Genomic DNA, 17,481 nt, shown 5'->3' with positions numbered 1-17,481 from the left:
TTTCTATGCAGAGCTCGGAAAGCTCAGAACAAGTGGTTGCTATGTGGACTTGCAGGCATTTGCCTGACCGAAGCAGCACAAACTGTCCATCGCAGGGGTTTTGTGAGTGCTTCACAATCCTTATTGCTCTGCTAACGCACCTCCTATTTGTATTCAAATGTGCTTTCATAAAGTGTTTAATGTTTCTTTGGCACTTTGTCTCAGTGCTCTTAATGTTTTGTGTAAGACTTCGAATCGCCTTATGGTTGAAACGTGCCAAGTCTTGCCGTACATTGGAAGTCCTGACTCCCCACGGTGCGCTTGGCCGACCCACACCACCCTCTGCAGGGCTCGCTGGTACAGAGACAAGCCATTTCCTTAACAAACAGTGATAGCCCCAGTCAGAGTACTTTGTGCAGTAGAAGAGTACAAGGACTTCACGACCTTCTGGGAGACTTTGAATTTCCTTAGCTGTCTGAGGTGACACTCTCCATTCTCCTTCTCCCTTCCCTTCCTTGTCGTCTACTTTTGTCTCAGTCTCACTCTCTATGTCTCTATCTCTCTCCTTTTGACAGTGAGACCTAGTATTTAAAGGGAAGACTGTCAGTGTTATGGCTTGTGCAGTGACAGCGAAACAAAGTTGTGCGAGAAGATTTGTCATGCAGGCCATCACTGGGTAGTGATTTAGACAGCGTCTGTCTAAATCACGAACCACTACCTCGCCATTCACCAGGCCCAGATGGAGGTACCTCAATGCAGCTGTGAGTTGCGAGGCAGCATATTCTCTGCCATTAGGAGTTGCTTGTTACATGCTAGCGTTATTGGTAAATCGACCCCAGGAAATGGATAAATAATATTAACTAGAAAGATGCAATTCTGGGAAACTGACACGAGTCACGAGGAATCCGCTTAACATTACCATTTGTCCCTTTCACGCCCATATATGGATACTGGTATCTCTGTATCTGTCCGTCCTTGGCCCTATTTGAGCGGTGCTAAACATTCCGTCCTTGTCCCTTTTATGCCCATATATGGAGATCCCTATGATGTCATCAATATGAAGCCCATATCTCGGAATGCCCATATATGGACATACTGTGTCAACCTCATGTGGTCAATGACGTCAGACATCTCCATATTTGGGAAAAGTTTATTTTTAGCATTTTCCAATTCAAGTCAATGGAGAAAATTAATTCACGAATAAATGAATATAAATGAAACTATATAACGTATCTCTTGGCAAAATGAACCCAGACGAGTCCCGATGACGCCGGTCGATTTGACATAATGGTCCAAAACTGTGGTAGGAGTAGCGTTGCAAAATAAAGTTTATCTGGAAAGATGGAAAGAATAAAGTCAGACAAGTACTATAGTCTGGTTGCCCACAGGCTGATGCCTTTTGGGAGCGATGCCCGCTTGGGGAGAGATGCCTGTTGGTTAAAAAATGCCCGTTGTATTGTCAGAGTACCCGTTGTCAGAGTACTTGGAGACAGTCCATGATGTCAGTACTATAACATCATATTGATCAGTGTTCTCCATATAGTATAGGCATACAACAGACACAGTCATACAGACGGACAGACAGCCTTGGGCCTGAACGCGTTCAAAGAACGATCGTTCACAAACTCGTTAATATTTTGGGCGAACGTGAACGGAACATTCTTTATTTCCACTTGATTCTGGCGTTTGTGAACGGCGCTCATTGGCTCGTCTTTGTATTCACTTTGTATGCGGCGCTGGAATGCATCTTGGCTTTACAGTAAATGCTTATTTAGCGTCGGGCAATGCTGTGTGCGCACAGTGCATCGGCTCCTCGTCCAACAGTAACACACATCTTCCAAGTAAAGGCTGACTTAGAATTCATCGTACGACGTGCTGCATGCCGAAAATAGCTGATCTGCAAACTCACAACGTGTCGCATCCGTGACACGTTCTGAGCTTGTACATCATCAGCTATTTTCTGCACCTGGAAACTTGCAGGATGTGGGATATTTAGAAACGTTTGCCTTCACAATAAAAGCTTATCAGCATTATGACAATGACAGTGAGAAAGGATAACGGATTCAGTGGCATTTCACATTGCAAAGGGGTGCAGGAAGAGTGGGCAGTGTGCACCTCAATGTTAAATTGGATGAAATCATTTTGACAAATAATAGCTCGCAGCAACGTATTGGAAATAACATCATTTTTGGAACCATGAACCTTTAGTTAAAAATTTTGAATTATGAACTATGAACTGAACTAGTTGTTTAAAAATGGTGAACTGAACTAGTTCATGTAGAAAGTGAACTTTCCCAACAATGCGGACAGACAGATGTGGAGATTTACGTATTTCTAGATAATGGTTCGGGACAACTAATGAGCTGACCGACTCTACTTGGCTCATCACTCCCTCAGGTCTTCAGCGATACACACATCAAGTTTGAAGTCGATAGTTTGGACAGTTCTCGAGACACACACACACACACACACACACACACACACACACACACACACACACACACACACACACACACACACACACACACACACACACACACACACACACACACACACACACACACACACACACACACACACACACACACACACTTATTGATACATTTCTGTCATTTGATTCCTATTTCCCCCGATGCAGAAAAAACTAACAACATTTTTCATATGAAATGTAATAATAATGCATCACACATATCGAACGCTTTTCTAGGTACTCAAAGACGGTTTACAAAATAACAAAATTGATCTACATACTCACATGCATGTAGATCTGCTATTTTCACAATAAAACCGTGTTATACAAAATGTAATGCCTCAACTCTTAGTGCTCATCAGGGTGGGGGGGTCCCCAGCTAAAATACGATTATTTTGGGGGTCACGGCTTGAAAAGGTTGAGAACCTCTGCCCTAGGGCCTAGGGGACACCATGGGTGACAGGAGAGTTGTGACTGATTGTTCTAATGTTCTTGTCTGCTTTTGTTCTTCTCTCCACAGCCATGTTCAACCTCATCCCAGTGGGGCTACGAGTGGTGGCCATCCAAGGAGTACAGACCAAACTCTATCTGGCGATGAACAGTGAGGGTTACCTGTACACATCGGTAAGTCTGTCTTTACTTGTGTTACTTTTGTTCCTGATGTCACACTTTGGGACATATTTGGGACAAACCAGTTGATAGGGAACAATCGGTGTCCTAAATATTTTTACTGCAGCTTCATAGGGTTAGAGGTTAGGGCTAGATTAGTCTCACGTAGCCAGACAACTATTCCACAATCTCCGAATGCTATATAGAGTCTGTAACTACACCTCCTGAACGGTGAGTAATGGCAGCTGGCATTTCCATTCACGAAAATATATTTTAAAATGTAATTTCTGCTAAACAGCAAGCTAAATATGCTTAGATGATTTTTATTTATATAATGATAAATGTGCGCGATGTGAGACGGAAACGGAAGTGAGGAGTAGGCTTCACTTCCGCTTTAACCGGATACTCATCATTCTTCTTCCGTTATGCCAGACTGTATGACGGGAGCATTTCCAAATCGCAGAGTCAACAGTCTGGACACGCGAGACTAGGAATAGATCAGCTATGGTTGAAGTTAATGTAAGGGTCAGCATTAGTGGATATACAGAAGATTGAATGTCAACGCAACTGTGTGTGTGTGTGTGTGTGTGTGTGTGGGTGTGTGTTGCTTGCGTGACCTTCCTGTCCACCCGTACGCAGTCTCTGGCAGACATCTTAGTTACTATGGTGATATGAGCAAGGGGAGGAAGCAGATAAAGTATGTGGGCTGAATGAAGCCATTCCTCTACCACAAACATACACATATGAGAGAGAGAGAGAGAGAGAGAGAGAGAGAGAGAGAGAGAGAGAGAGAGAGAGAGAGAGAGAGAGAGAGAGAGTGGAGACTCAAATAGCCTGCTTTGGAGACACAAATTATTGGCTTAGGGTTAGGGTTGCATTTTGGGGGTGAACTACTCCTTTAAGTAGTTGCGTGTTAATGTCTCACAACGCTTAACCAAGTATAAATCTGGCTTTAGAGCTGGTGGGATAACAAGAGAATTATTCATTTTCAGTGTGAAGGGTTTTCATCTGCGTTATCCAGCTACGGCAGCTTGGTCTTCATCTTGGCTTGAATGTGCAACTTATGAATCCCACCCTCCCCCACTCCAAAAAAGAAGGAAAAATGTACTGTTCCTCTGCATCACAAATGTCGCCAACAACATGCAGTATATACTGTAGTTTGGCAGGAGTCACCATGGAGACTGGCAATATTGGTAGATATACTGTAGCCACACTCACACACTCATGCACACACGCACACACACGTGTACGCAGTCTATGCACATGCACATGCATAGCAGAGACATCATGATTGATGGAATCCAGCTCAGAGAACAACCAACATCTAACATAAAATAGAGACGTGCGTATGGAGCAGTGCGTGACCCATTTTTAACAGCCGATTGTGTGAGGTTGAGGCATGTTACAGTATGAGATCTATGCCTCTCATCTCAACACAGCCAAATGTAACCATATAGATAGAACTCAAAATTAAAACCGCAATCCATAACTTTACGGACTATTTGGACCAATCTATACATGGTAGAGTATGTTAATACCAAATACCAACCCGGAAGTGGTGAATGTAGTTTGAAACTAGAACTGCTCTGTCGAGGTGCCAACTTACGTCTTGTGCACAAGTAGGCCATGTAGGGCCTACTTGTGCGCCAGCAGAGCGCGCCAGCAGAGCGCACCATGAGGTGCGCTCACCACTGGCATCACCACTAGCGATGCCAGTGACATAACCACTGTCATCACCAGGAATTCTGGTCCCTCACTGGCTGTTAATGATGCCGTTGCCAGAAAGGCTGGTCCCTGATTGGGCTACGCGCTTAAACAGAGTCAAGACACCGACATACATACATACGCAGTACTTGCTTGCTCTGCTGTTGCAGGTAATTAACACTTATGTTGCTATGATTTTTTTCTCTTCAATGTCTCACGTTGCCATGGTTACCATAGATTTCCATGTAATTGCGCAATTGTGTAAAAAGTGCTCGCCCATGCCTAGCTGATGCACCACGTGTGTGCACACTGTTCACACACTCTTAAAAATGTTGGGTCAAATGTTCAACCCTTTTGCTGGGTTGACACTGTTGGGTCAAAGGTTGGGTCAGTTTGACCAAACATTGGATTAAAAATACTTAAAATTAGTAAACCATCTGTTGGGCTATGGATGGCCCGCCCACATCATCAGATAAAATGCACCCAAGTGTTGGTACAGGCTTTTGAATTCGAGTTTACCCAACACATGGTTCACTGCATTGCACCAACTTGGGTTAAAATAGACCCGCCCTCTCTGTCTATCAACACATTGGTTTGTGAATTGCACCACTATTGGGTTAAACTAAGTGGGTGGGCAGTTACCCAGCATGCAACTGTGCTCCCATACAGATATTTTTTACAAACTTTTCCATTATTTTATGGTTTTAGATAGAGAAAACAACATTGTATTGTAGATGATCGCAGTGGATGTAGCCCAGTCATAATCCCTAATTAAAAAATATATAAAAAAACATAGTTGCTTACAGAAACAGAAACCATGACTAAGATGGTCCAGACTGACACATACAAACAGGTTTGCTGTTCTTTTAATGTGAAGCACCACATAATCTGTTGTGTTCAAAGTTGTGATATATTGCCACGACTAAATGCACAATTTACTCCGCATGCATTCTTCCTTGAGTAGATTAAGCATGAAAAATGTCATTGAAGAAAATGCTGTAAAAAAATGAATAGATTTAATGTGAATGGGCGTACAATCCCAACAACAAGGTCACTTTTAAGCCATTTTTGGGTGTTAGATTCCAACCCATCAGCAGTATCACATTAACCCAACAGCAAAGTCACTTTTAACCCATTACTTGGTTGTACAATCCCAACCCAACATGCTGGGTCACAGCCTTAACCCAACCCTGTTGGTCTGCAATAACCCATGTTGGGCTGGTCCAAAACAGTGTTACGTGTTGGGTTACATAAATAACCAACTTGGGTTGTTTTTGACCCAACAATTTTAAGAGTGCAGCTTTCAAACAAAAAAATCCGCTTGGAAATCCGTTCAGGCATTCATGATTTATGGGCCATTATGTTTTCTTCAGATGTAAACAAACATGGCTGCCATGTTTGAAAGAATGGGTTGGTATGGGGGTTAAACATGCAATTTCGCGATCGCGATCATGCCTAATACATTTCTGGAGGTCCAAAAACATTTTTTGAAAAAAAAAAATTAAAAAAAAAAAAAAAAAAAAATTTCAAAAACGGCCCAAACTCGGGAAACTCGGGGTTGGCACAGCGTTGGTACCAATACAAACTCGGGAAACTCGGGGTTGGCACCAGATGTGTTAACTCATTAATAGCTCCGCTCACTTCACACTGGGTGTGATTTTTTAAATATATCTTCTGCCCAAACAGTCTGTCTGTATTAGCTCAGCAGCAGTACAAGTGTTGCGCTTGCGTCTTTGACACGTTTTTAAATATCGGGTTAGGAGGACGTTAAAGTTCCAGATTGCGGCTTTAATGTATAGCCTCTGTAGGATCAGATCCTTGTTGTGCATAATTGTCCTAGCCCAGGGGTCTTCAACGTTTTCAGGCCAAGGACCCCTTAGTTGAGAGAGAGAGATGAAGCAGGGACCCCCAACCTGTTCATAGATTCCATATAGTTTAATTGTTTGACAGCACAATCGTCTGTGTATTTTGGATTCATGTCAATTTGTGTTTTCAGATATTTAACCACTTGAACCGTCAATACTTATAAAACTTGACATGATTTTGCTCTGTACTTAGTCTGCTCTTTTCCCAAGTACACCAAAGCTCTTTGCCTTGGACGCTAGGGTTCAAATGCTTAATGTATAAAAAAGGAGAAAAAGAAAAAGCTTCTATCACACAAATATTTGGAGGACCCCCTGCAGTAACTCTAAGGACCCCCTAGGGGTCCCGGACCCCCTGTTGAAGACCCCTGCCCTAGCCTGTTGAGAACGTGGAGTGGTATGAGCTCACTTTGAACACATACAGGTCTGTGGGAACCACCAGAGCCGAGTGCAAAAGGATTTTACAGTTTTAAACAAAGCTTAATGCTGTACGACCTCAACACCTCTCCACCACACACACACACACACACACACACACACACACACACACACACACACACACACACACACACACACACACACACACACACACACACACACACACACACACACACACACACACACACACGCATATTTAATAAGGCTCCCCTATAGTCCAATAATGTTAACGGTATGAGCACTGTTGCTAATTAAGCAGACACTGCAAGCTGCAGGTTTAATGTAACAACAATGGATCTTGCTGGATAGGGCCCCACAGCACAAAGTGGATCGTACTGCATGGAGCTTATTACAGAACTGCACCTCACCCTCAACAGAGAATATGCATTGAACAAACACTTTGTGTGTGTATGTGTTTTTTTTATTTTTTATTTTTTACCAGACACGATCGAATTACAACTGAAATGGCACTGCGGGTAAGATGTTAATTACAGAAAAGAAGAGAGTTATATTTCACTTAACTTGTTTTACTTAACTTTACTTTAGGCAGGAACATTCACGTCAAGAAGATTTAATCATTTATTGCATAAATGGAATACATGTCAAGCAGATTTAACAATTTATTGCATAAATGGAATAGAGTTAATCTTGGCGTTTGAAGGGCTTCGCGTTTGGAGATGCTCCCTGAAATTTTGTGCAAGCTTTTCTGAGCATGCTAAGCAAAATCAGGGAACGCTAAGCAATACCCCCCATAGGGATATAATAGCAGAATATAGCAATACATTGATATGTAACTTAGTCAAAAACACAGTATTTGAGCTTAACATCGACATGTAACTTAGTCAAAATCACATTATTTGAGCTTAACAACATTAACATGTAACTTAATCAGACAATCAGAAGTATTTGAGCTTAGCCAGACTGATCGTGCAAAGGTGGAGGCAGCAAGCAGCGAATGATTCCGAAGCTTTGGAAAACCAAGCATAGGTAGAGAAAGCAAGCCGTATTTACTACAGCTGGGCAGCGACTTGACTCCCATGTCCTGCATAAACTAACGCTGAAGCTTCATTTCATATCACATTATCTCACAGGTTGAACCCCTCCTATCTGATCCACCCCACTCAATATACTGTAGTACTGTATAGACTAAAACAAATGCTAATTTAAGCCACTTTACTAGCTACTGTATCAACTACAATGCGGCATTTGCTGGTTTTACACAGACAAGCTACACAGTACGCACCATTTGTCGTTGACAGTGATATGTGCACTGACAGTTGGTTCACACACACACACACACACACACACACACACACACACACACACACACACACACACACACACACACACACACACACACACACACACACACACACACACACACACACACACACACACACACACACACACACACAACCCTGTGACTTGATGATGATGAGGAGGTTTAAGTGGTGGAAGTATGCAGGCTTAAGCACCAGTATCCCTACATTCTTTTCATAAATGAGAAAAGAATACCTGAGAGTTAGAGTCGGGGAACACTATAATGATTCTAATAGCGAGGAGCTCATTCGTCTGGAGATTCTTGCAGGGGGCGTGTCTGGCCCCGCACCCTAGGCCTACGTCACGGCTACCCACTGCCCTCCCCTTGCCCCCTCCCCTCAAAGTAACGCACGCACAGTCGCACGCACACCTCACACACACACACACACACACACACACACACACACACACACACAAACAAACAAACAAACAAACAAACAAACAAACAAACAAACAAACAAACAAACAAACAAACAAACAAACAAACAAACAAACAAACAAACAAACAAACAAACAAACACACACACACACACACACACACACACACACACACACACACACACACACACACACACACACACACACACACACACACACACACACACACACACACACACACACACACACACACACACACGTGAACGACAACAACACAGCGACTTTGATTTTTGAGACGACAACAACGATTAACTACACTTTTTCTACGGAGGAACATTTTGTTGAAACTACACTTTTTCTACAGAGGATTTTGTTGAACCATCTCAAGACGTAGGATTTTGTTGAACCATTTTCAAGACGTTTGCATGGGTGAACAGTTTTATGACGGTACACTTCACTTGTTTTGTGTGTAACAAGTGTTTATTTTTGGTATTTAAGTCGCCCACTTCCACTGCTTTTTGCAGAGACGCGCATTTAACATTGAATGACAGACAAATAAATGCATGCCTCCATGGAGAAGCATGCATTGCAGGAAAAAAGGGGGAAAATACCAAAGGTGTTTATTTTTTTATTTAGGCTACACATCGCCCACTTCCACTGCAATCTGCGGAGACGCGCATTTAAATCACAGACAAATAAAACGCAGTAGGCTTATAGCCTATGCAGAAAAAAGGGGGAACATAGCCTATGCCAAAAGAAGTGTTTCTTTTTGTATTTATACGTCGCCTGTGCCACTGTGTTTTATGAGGAATGACAGATAAATAAAACGCAGGGAAAACATACCAAAGTGTATATTTTTGTATGTCGCCATTGTGTTTTCTGAGGAGACGCGCATTTAACATTGAATGACAGACAAAAAAACGCAGGGGAAAATATAACAAAGAAGTGTTTTTTTATTTTTTATATTTACACGTCGCAGCGGTCGCACGCTACCACTGCTTTCAGCGGAGACACGCTTGACACAAGCACAGGCTTATACTGGACACAAGAGGTCTCCCACTCTCCAACCCCTCTGCCTAGCCGTGACGTAGGCCTAGGGTGCGGGGCCAGACACGCCCCCTGCAAGAATCTCCAGACGAATGAGCTCCTCGCATTCTAATAATAGCAGTTTGTACTAGCTGCAATGTGGCCGTTTATCTCAGCCACATCGCCTGCGTTTTTGCATATCGTCATTGTCGGGTGGAAACCTTGTATGTCCAAAACCAAGTGGTGGCGCCCCCAGTGGAGGACCCCCTGCCACTGCAGCGCACATAAAATGCCGTAACTCGGGCTAGGAGCGTCCGGGAGAGCCGGGGCCGGTACCTATTCGTCCGCCAAGGCAACGCGGAGACCCCACCCCTCATTTCTCACATGGCCCTATTCTAGCGCCACCTTCAGGCCGATTTTTAAAACACATTTTTGGACACTGCTCCTACAGTTTTTGCCCTAAAATCACGAATATCACTACACAGCATGTCTACACTCATGTCATCAACATGGATCAGGAAGATTTGGGAAAAACACATTTTTGCCCTATTTGTGGAGATAAGCCACCTACGGTCGCTTATCTCCCGATTAGGGAGTCTTACTGGTTTAAACTAGTGAAAACAGTCGATCTACAAGCACACAACGCCTTGCAACGCGAGGCGTTGTGTGCTTGTAGATCAGCTGTTTTCACTACTTTTGTGCGACGGCCTTGTGTGATGAAGCAGTGCTTTACTTTGCGAAACAAATGTACAAATGTGAAACTTGGAGATACAAGGTTTCTGCCCGACAGTGACGATATACTGTAACAATTATTGGGCCACTATAGTCAGTTAATGTAGATACATCTTCCTGATGGTCGCAACAAGCAATGCATAACATTATGTTGAGTGTCTTGTCCTATTCATTTGCTTATTTATCAAACGTTCTTACCACAGTAGAGCTCATTCAACCTCAGTTCACTCAGTCAGAGATTTACTGCATTGGCACGAGGATGAGTTTGATTAAGTTTTCTGACTGGCCCGGTGCTGCAGTAGCTTTGAGTCAAATTATCGTCATAAATGAATAGCTAAATCTTCCACTGGTTCCTGTCAGGCTTGAAATTGTGCGGGCAGGCATTGGGTTTAAGTAGTAAAAATATATATTCATATACACCGATTAAAAACCTAATATTACAGTTTGAATTGCCTTCCACCAAAAGAAAAATAAATAGAAAAATAAATACAAATAAAATAAAAATACAAGCTCTTGAGTAAGCTGCCTTTTGCACTGTAGGTGAATTGGAAGATGTTTTTTTAGGGGCGACGGACGGGTGGAAGTGGCAAGGTTAGCACTTTCCATTCCAGCTAAATTAGAGGGTGAATTGAATTGATTTGAGTGTGTAGCTGGCTGCCTAATAGCTGCTGACTTGCTGGCGAGTGCTGCTATGGTAAAGTGCTCCCTTTGAAGCCAAACGCAGAAGCCGGCAGCCAATTGCAGGGCAGCATTGCAGGGAGATTCCCAATCAATGGTGGAGACCCAATAGATGACGCATTCTAGCAAGGGAGTGCTGGCTCTGTGATCAGGCTGTCTCACATTCTGTGTGTGTGTGTGTGTGTGTGTGTGTGTGTGTGTGTGTGTGTGTGTGTGTGTGTGTGTGTGTGTGTGCATGTGCGTGTGTGTGTGCGCGCACAGTGCTCACGCTATCGTGTACATTACCGTACAATGATTAGATTTGTACACATTTATTACAGTCCCTGCTTTTTAAATAATCCATGCCCCACATAATAATCCTGTGTTATCTAATATAATCTGATCTAATTGTTCCATATATTGTACAGTATAGTGACACAAAGAAACAGAGAGAGAGTGGGGGTTGGGGGGGTTGGGTGGAGAATGAGGAGTGCACATGTGTGTGGGTGAGGCAGAGTGTGCACCAGTGAAAATGTATTCATCCAACACTGTCACAATGTGTTGGAGAAAAGAATCAATTAAAAATGTATTCTCCTCTAGCCTCTCACTCCTCTCTCACTCTTCTCTGTTTCTCTGTATCTGCCCCTCTCTCCCTCTCCCCCCCTCTCTATTCCACCCGGTTTCAAACACTTGAAGTCACTTGAAAAGCGTCACGTCTTTTCAGATATAACTGATAATAGCAGGGAGTTGGGAGGAAGGGGGGGACAGGGACAGTGTAGAATATACCAAAAAATTCAGCTGTCAGTTTCAAAAAAGAAACATATCAGTTGTTGCTTTTTTACTTTCTCAAAAGAGTCAGTTTTCACACACTTCTCTCACATTTCATTTACCCCATTGCTTTTCACAGCGGGAGCAAAAGAGGTGCGTTTGGAATTGGTTTCCATCCATTTCTTTTTTAGAGAGTATTTTTAGATGTTCTCCTCAGTGGTCCCCGCACGCTTCTGGAGGTGCCTTTGAAGTGAAATCATTAACTTTCGGGTGGGTCATCGGGATTAAAGTGAGCGAGTCACTATAGCTCCAGTCTCGTCCAGTCCGTGCTGCATGTGAGTATGCATGCGCGTGAGTGCAAGCGTGCGGCTGAGGGTTTGCCTTTCAAGGAGACCCCGGTGCTACGGCACGTCACACAAACGGGACAAAATGTTTTGCTATAACGAAAGATGTGTGAAATAATTCTTAGCATTATTAACCACATTAACTCTGGAGTCCCTATTTTGGGAATGTATTATAGAGTTGTTATTGTGAACTTATAGATCAGCTATTTACTCTGTGCGACACCATCATAATGACGTTAAAGACTAAAGAATTCAGAGTAGAGTATTTTGTATGAATCCCTCTCTTGTGTGTGTGTGTGTGTGTGTGTGTGTGTGTGTGTGTGTGTGTGCGTGCGTGCGTGCGTGCGTGCGTGCGTGCGTGCGTGCGTGCGTGCGTGCGTGCGTGCGTGCGTGCGTGCGTGCGTGCGTGCGGTGCGTGCGCGCGTGCGAGATAAAGAGTGAATCAGAGGCAGAGAGAATTGTGCGTGTGTCTAACTTTGTACTTGTACTGTACCGTGTTTGGACGTTGGTAAGCTCCTGTTTGATGTGCGTGGTTGGCTCACATCCCTGCCTTTTCAAGGGTTTACTAAGCACAATGCCTTTGGTAAATAACAGTGCTGTAGGGCCTCTCTCCAGTGAGCTGTGTCATTAACAAGCCTGTGTGTGTGTGCGTGTGTGTGTGTGTGTGCGTGCGTGCGTGCGTGCGTTTGCCTGTGTGCTGTACATGCATTAACAAACGTGTTGCTCGTGTACACATGTTGCTTGCTCCCATGTGTGCTCTCTTGCGTGTGTGTGTTTAGTCTTTTAGTATTTGCAAGGGTCTTTGTCTCGAGCATAAAGCTTCAATCTGTTCCAACACAAATTAATATGGTGAGAGCGCCATTCATCTTTAGCTTGAGAGAACGATGCCTGCTAATCCACTTCCACTCTGATGAACAGACCAGGATGTTGAAAGGCTAGTGTTTTAGCTGGAGTCGTCTCTAGGGCCCAGCTTTTGGGGTAAGCTTCCGTGACTTTCACCATCATCGAACGTGGCTGCAGCAAAACCAGCACTGCGCTCAGCCCCGATTCATTTGGCCTAATTGGTAACATTTTAGTCCGGATATGGTTGCCTGGGTGACATGGTATGATATTTGTGCTGCATTGATTTGGCTCGGCCCAAGAAGCATCTGGCCAATACCTTTTACAGGAGAGATCATTTCCATTATACAGGCGTTTCTGCCCTTAGATGAACGGCGGCTAGAGGAAACATTATAGGGGAAACACAAAGTAATTACTCCCCTGAAGCCAGCATGCGGCTGTTTTTAGGAGTAGATGGTAATTGATTGCATTTCCTTGACATTGTTACATCACCTTATTATTCATTTTTACAGTCACGCATTAACAGTGTGATTGCGCACCAGAATATAGTGTGTGTGTGCGTGTGTGTGTATGTGCGCGTGTGTGTGCGTTGTATGGTGGATGTAATAAATGTACGAGGGGAACCTCTTGCTGCATTGCTTGCGTCAGCTTGTTGAAGGCCCTCTCCCCACACATGCAGCTACTGGGTCATAAAGCGCTAAAGGCACTACCACTCGAACCTGAGTCGGGATTCCCCCTTCAGCGGTAAAACACCACGCCAGACAGAGCGCTCGATATAGAAAGCTGAGCGTATAAAGAAACGTGCGCACGTGGTTAGAGGACAGGACACACCAAACTGAGTTTTTTTCTGCAAATCTACAGGCAAGTTTTTATGTGTGTGTGGCAAAATTACAGCCTACCTGAACAGATCAACCCCCAACCAGGAAATGTCAAAAACCAAACAAGCTACACAAAATATTAGACAATGTTACAAATGGAAGGAACAAAGTGCAGAAGCTTTCCAGCACGCGATTAAACAAAAACAAGTGCAATCACTATCAGACAAATTTCTTAAAAGAACCTTCCTCGCCACACCCGAAAGTGTAAACGGGGCAGTAGAATGCCTCAATAACATATTCGACCTTACAGCCTCATTAGCAAACCTAAAACTCTCTCAGAGGAAAACAAAGAACAAAGACAACACAATTGGTATGATAATGACTGTAAAAACCTAAGGACTAGACTGAGACATTTATTAAATCAAAAACAGAGAGCCAGACAACAAAAATACAAGAATCATCACAAGCCTATGATCACAAGCCCTTCCTACAGCATACCCTGCTATAACATCAAATATAACATAAATTGGACAATATTTTCATAAAACACATATCATGGTGATTGAAACAAGGCTTTACACTAGCGACAGGAACCATAAAGTATTTATGACAATGTTTATTAAGGTAAGAAAATCAAATGTAAAGGTTCGGGGGAAATGGATGGAATCCTATGGAGAACATGTTGCTTTTGGTGCCAGAACAGCGCAACTAGCGGCCAATCATAGGAACTTTCAGTTCTGTGTTGCTTCATTTAAATCGGGACAACTACACCCCTGTATAGAACCCATCTCCCTCTATGGCTGTGAGATCTGGGGTCCCCTTGCCAACCAAGAATTTGAAAAATGGGACAAACACCAAACTAAGGAAAACACTTTGGACCAAACCAGATTATAAGAAAACAAAAAGAAAGCTACCTAACATACTGGAAAGAGACAACCCAAAACCAAAGCAAAATGGAATGCTATCTGGCATTAAAAAGACAATATACATTAGCAGAATATCTGAGCACAGTAAACGACCCAAAACTCAGGAAAGCCTTGCGAACACAGCCTTGCAATAGAGAAAGGCCGCCACAGACAGACCCTCTCCCAAGGGAAGATAGACTATGCACCCACTGCACACAAAATGTGGTAGAAACAGAGCTACACTTTCTAACCACCTGTCCACTACACCAAGACATCAGAGACACATACTTCCCACAGATTACACTCTCCCGAAGTGAGTTTGAAAACATGACCAATTATGAAAAACTCCCATACCTACTGGGAGAAATACAACAATGTGCGAACACAGCAACAAGATTTGTGAACTGTTGCGACAAAAGAAGGCTAGAACACAACCACCCTAAGGACTACAAACCATGGATTGACATCTAGACCTACTGCACCTCAGTGTTGTACCCGAACGCGTTCAATGACCGATCGTTCATGAACACGTTCATATTTTGGGCGAACGTGAACTGAACGTTCTTCGTTTCCGCTTGATGAACGCTATTGTCGAACGCGTTCATTCTGACGTCCATGAACGGCGCTCGTCGGCTCGTTCGTGCGGGTCTGTCCTCGCATCTTTCTTTTCATTCACATGCCCCAATATCACACAGCTGCAGCCTCGCAAACCTCGCGAAAGTTGTATGTGAGTGCCGCGGTGCTGTCTGCCTGGGTGCTTCTCTTCACATCAAGTGTGTGAGTCTCGTAAGTAAAGCCTGTCTATACTTCGTCGTATGAAGTGTGTTGCATGCCGAAAATAGCTGATCTGCAAGCTCACAACACGTCACATCCACGAGACAACGTGAGCTTGTAGATCAGCTATTTTAACCGATGCGGAAACATGCAGATGTGCGCGACGTTTAGAAACCTCTGGCTTCACAGTGCAGGAAGAATGGGCACTAGTGGGCACCTAAATATTGTGGGAACTTCAATGTTAAGTTGGATGAAATAATTGCTGTGTGTGGTTCTATATGGGCTCATGTGTCAATAATTTTTACAAATAATAGCTTGCAGCAATGTAAAAAAAAAATATTTGAATAGCCAAAAGTATAAAAATATTATGGTTAAAAAAAGAACGAAAAAGAACTAAGCTAGTTCATTTTGGGGAACCATGAACTTTAGTTCAAAATGTAGAATTATTAACTATGAAATGAACTAGTTCATTTTAGAAGTTTTGAACTTGAACTTGTTCATTTTGAAAGTGAACTTTCCCAAAACTGCTGCACATACAGTATGAAACAGAGCTGCTACCTTTAAATGCATTTGGAGAACAAATAATGCTGCTATTTGTTCCAAAAGCTTTATACCCTGTATATATATAAAATGTCACAATGCGACATAGCTCTGTTTACACAATGCTGTACCTCCTCCAACTGTATATATGTTCCCCATTTTCAACAGTTTTTATTTTATTTGTGACTCTTGCTTTGGCAATGTAAACATATATTTTCTCATGCCAATAAAGCTCCTTTGAAAATTGTGTGGCAGGCTGTCCTTATTGGATTATAGAGCAGGGGTGCCCACACTTTAATTTAAGAACTACTTTTAAAATGATCAGCTCAACATGATCTACAGTACCCACCCAAAAGAAATGTAGCCGGGGGGGCTTTGGAATTGCGGCACTGGCGTTACATATAAGACAAACACATGAAATGTAAAAGAAAGTCTTCATCCCATTCCGTATGGAAATGGTAGGTTTTTGGGTTCTTTGTAAAGCTACAAAGTATTTTTGTATGTATATACTGTATAAAGTACGTATTATTTAGGGGCATGTCATGTGGTCTACCATGTCTTTGTGAATTTTGTGGTCCACTGGTACTGTAGATCACAAAGACGATCTACCTTTTGGGCACCCCTGTATTTAGTTTTGGGCCACCATGCCGCTCACTGTCCATTTAAAAGGTCTTTACCCGCCAGCGATGTGACGAATAAACGATATGAAAGTTGCAGACGAGTGTTCCAAATCAAAACTATTCGTGTAGTTGATGCATGGTGAAATATCTACTGTTCCTCTTGCCGAATAAACATTTTGTCGCTTTTTATTCGTGTTCTGTGTGGGTGTATTCGTGGCACAAACAACTGTTATTTTCGGGCGAATTAATAGCATGGGAAAAGAACGAACACCCCCGATGTGAGAGTAAAAACTGGTGTGAAAGCTTAAATTAACACTGAGCATTCCCCCCCAACAGTACACTCTCCTGCTTGTTCCTCACACATACCGTACTCAAGTACTTACAATTTTCAATACTTTTACTTGAGGCAAATAGTATACTTTTACTACACTACAATTATTTGAAAACTTTAGTTAATAGTTACTTTGTAGATTTTGATTATTATTACAAAACATACATTAACCACTTCAGCCCTACGTACAATCCTGTACAATCTCACAAGCTTGTAGATCGCTTTTTTATACATTTTATACATTTGGAAACTTGTGAAATGGGACATTCGGCCTAACCACTACTTCCTACTTTTGGTGCTTTAAGTACATTTTGATCACCATCAGAGTTAAATGAACGCTGATGATTTTACTGTGTGTGTCCGGTA

The 17,481-nt window shown here is 42.9% G+C and overlaps 1 protein-coding gene across 4 annotated transcripts in view; it reads left to right on the top strand.

Moving 5' to 3' along the window:
* fgf13a (fibroblast growth factor 13a) overlaps nt 1–17,481 on the top strand; it is a gene marked incomplete at both ends in the record, with an annotated part of 159,332 nt that overhangs the window by 126,794 nt on the left and 15,057 nt on the right. For all 4 annotated transcript variants that reach the window (XM_080745612.1, XM_080745611.1, XM_080745610.1 and 1 more), the window contains one exon: nt 2,970–3,073. In XM_080745612.1, coding sequence (XP_080601738.1) covers nt 2,970–3,073 — 104 coding nt within the window. The remainder of the gene's footprint in view (nt 1–2,969; nt 3,074–17,481) is intronic.

The sequence above is a fragment of the Nannobrachium achirus genome (genome assembly GCF_963921795.1).
Source record: "Nannobrachium achirus genome assembly, chromosome: 17".
In the NCBI taxonomy this organism is placed as follows: domain Eukaryota; kingdom Metazoa; phylum Chordata; class Actinopteri; order Myctophiformes; family Myctophidae; genus Nannobrachium; species Nannobrachium achirus.
The sequence above is the reverse complement of the archived record's forward strand: the minus strand, read 5'-3'. Positions and strand labels throughout refer to the sequence as shown.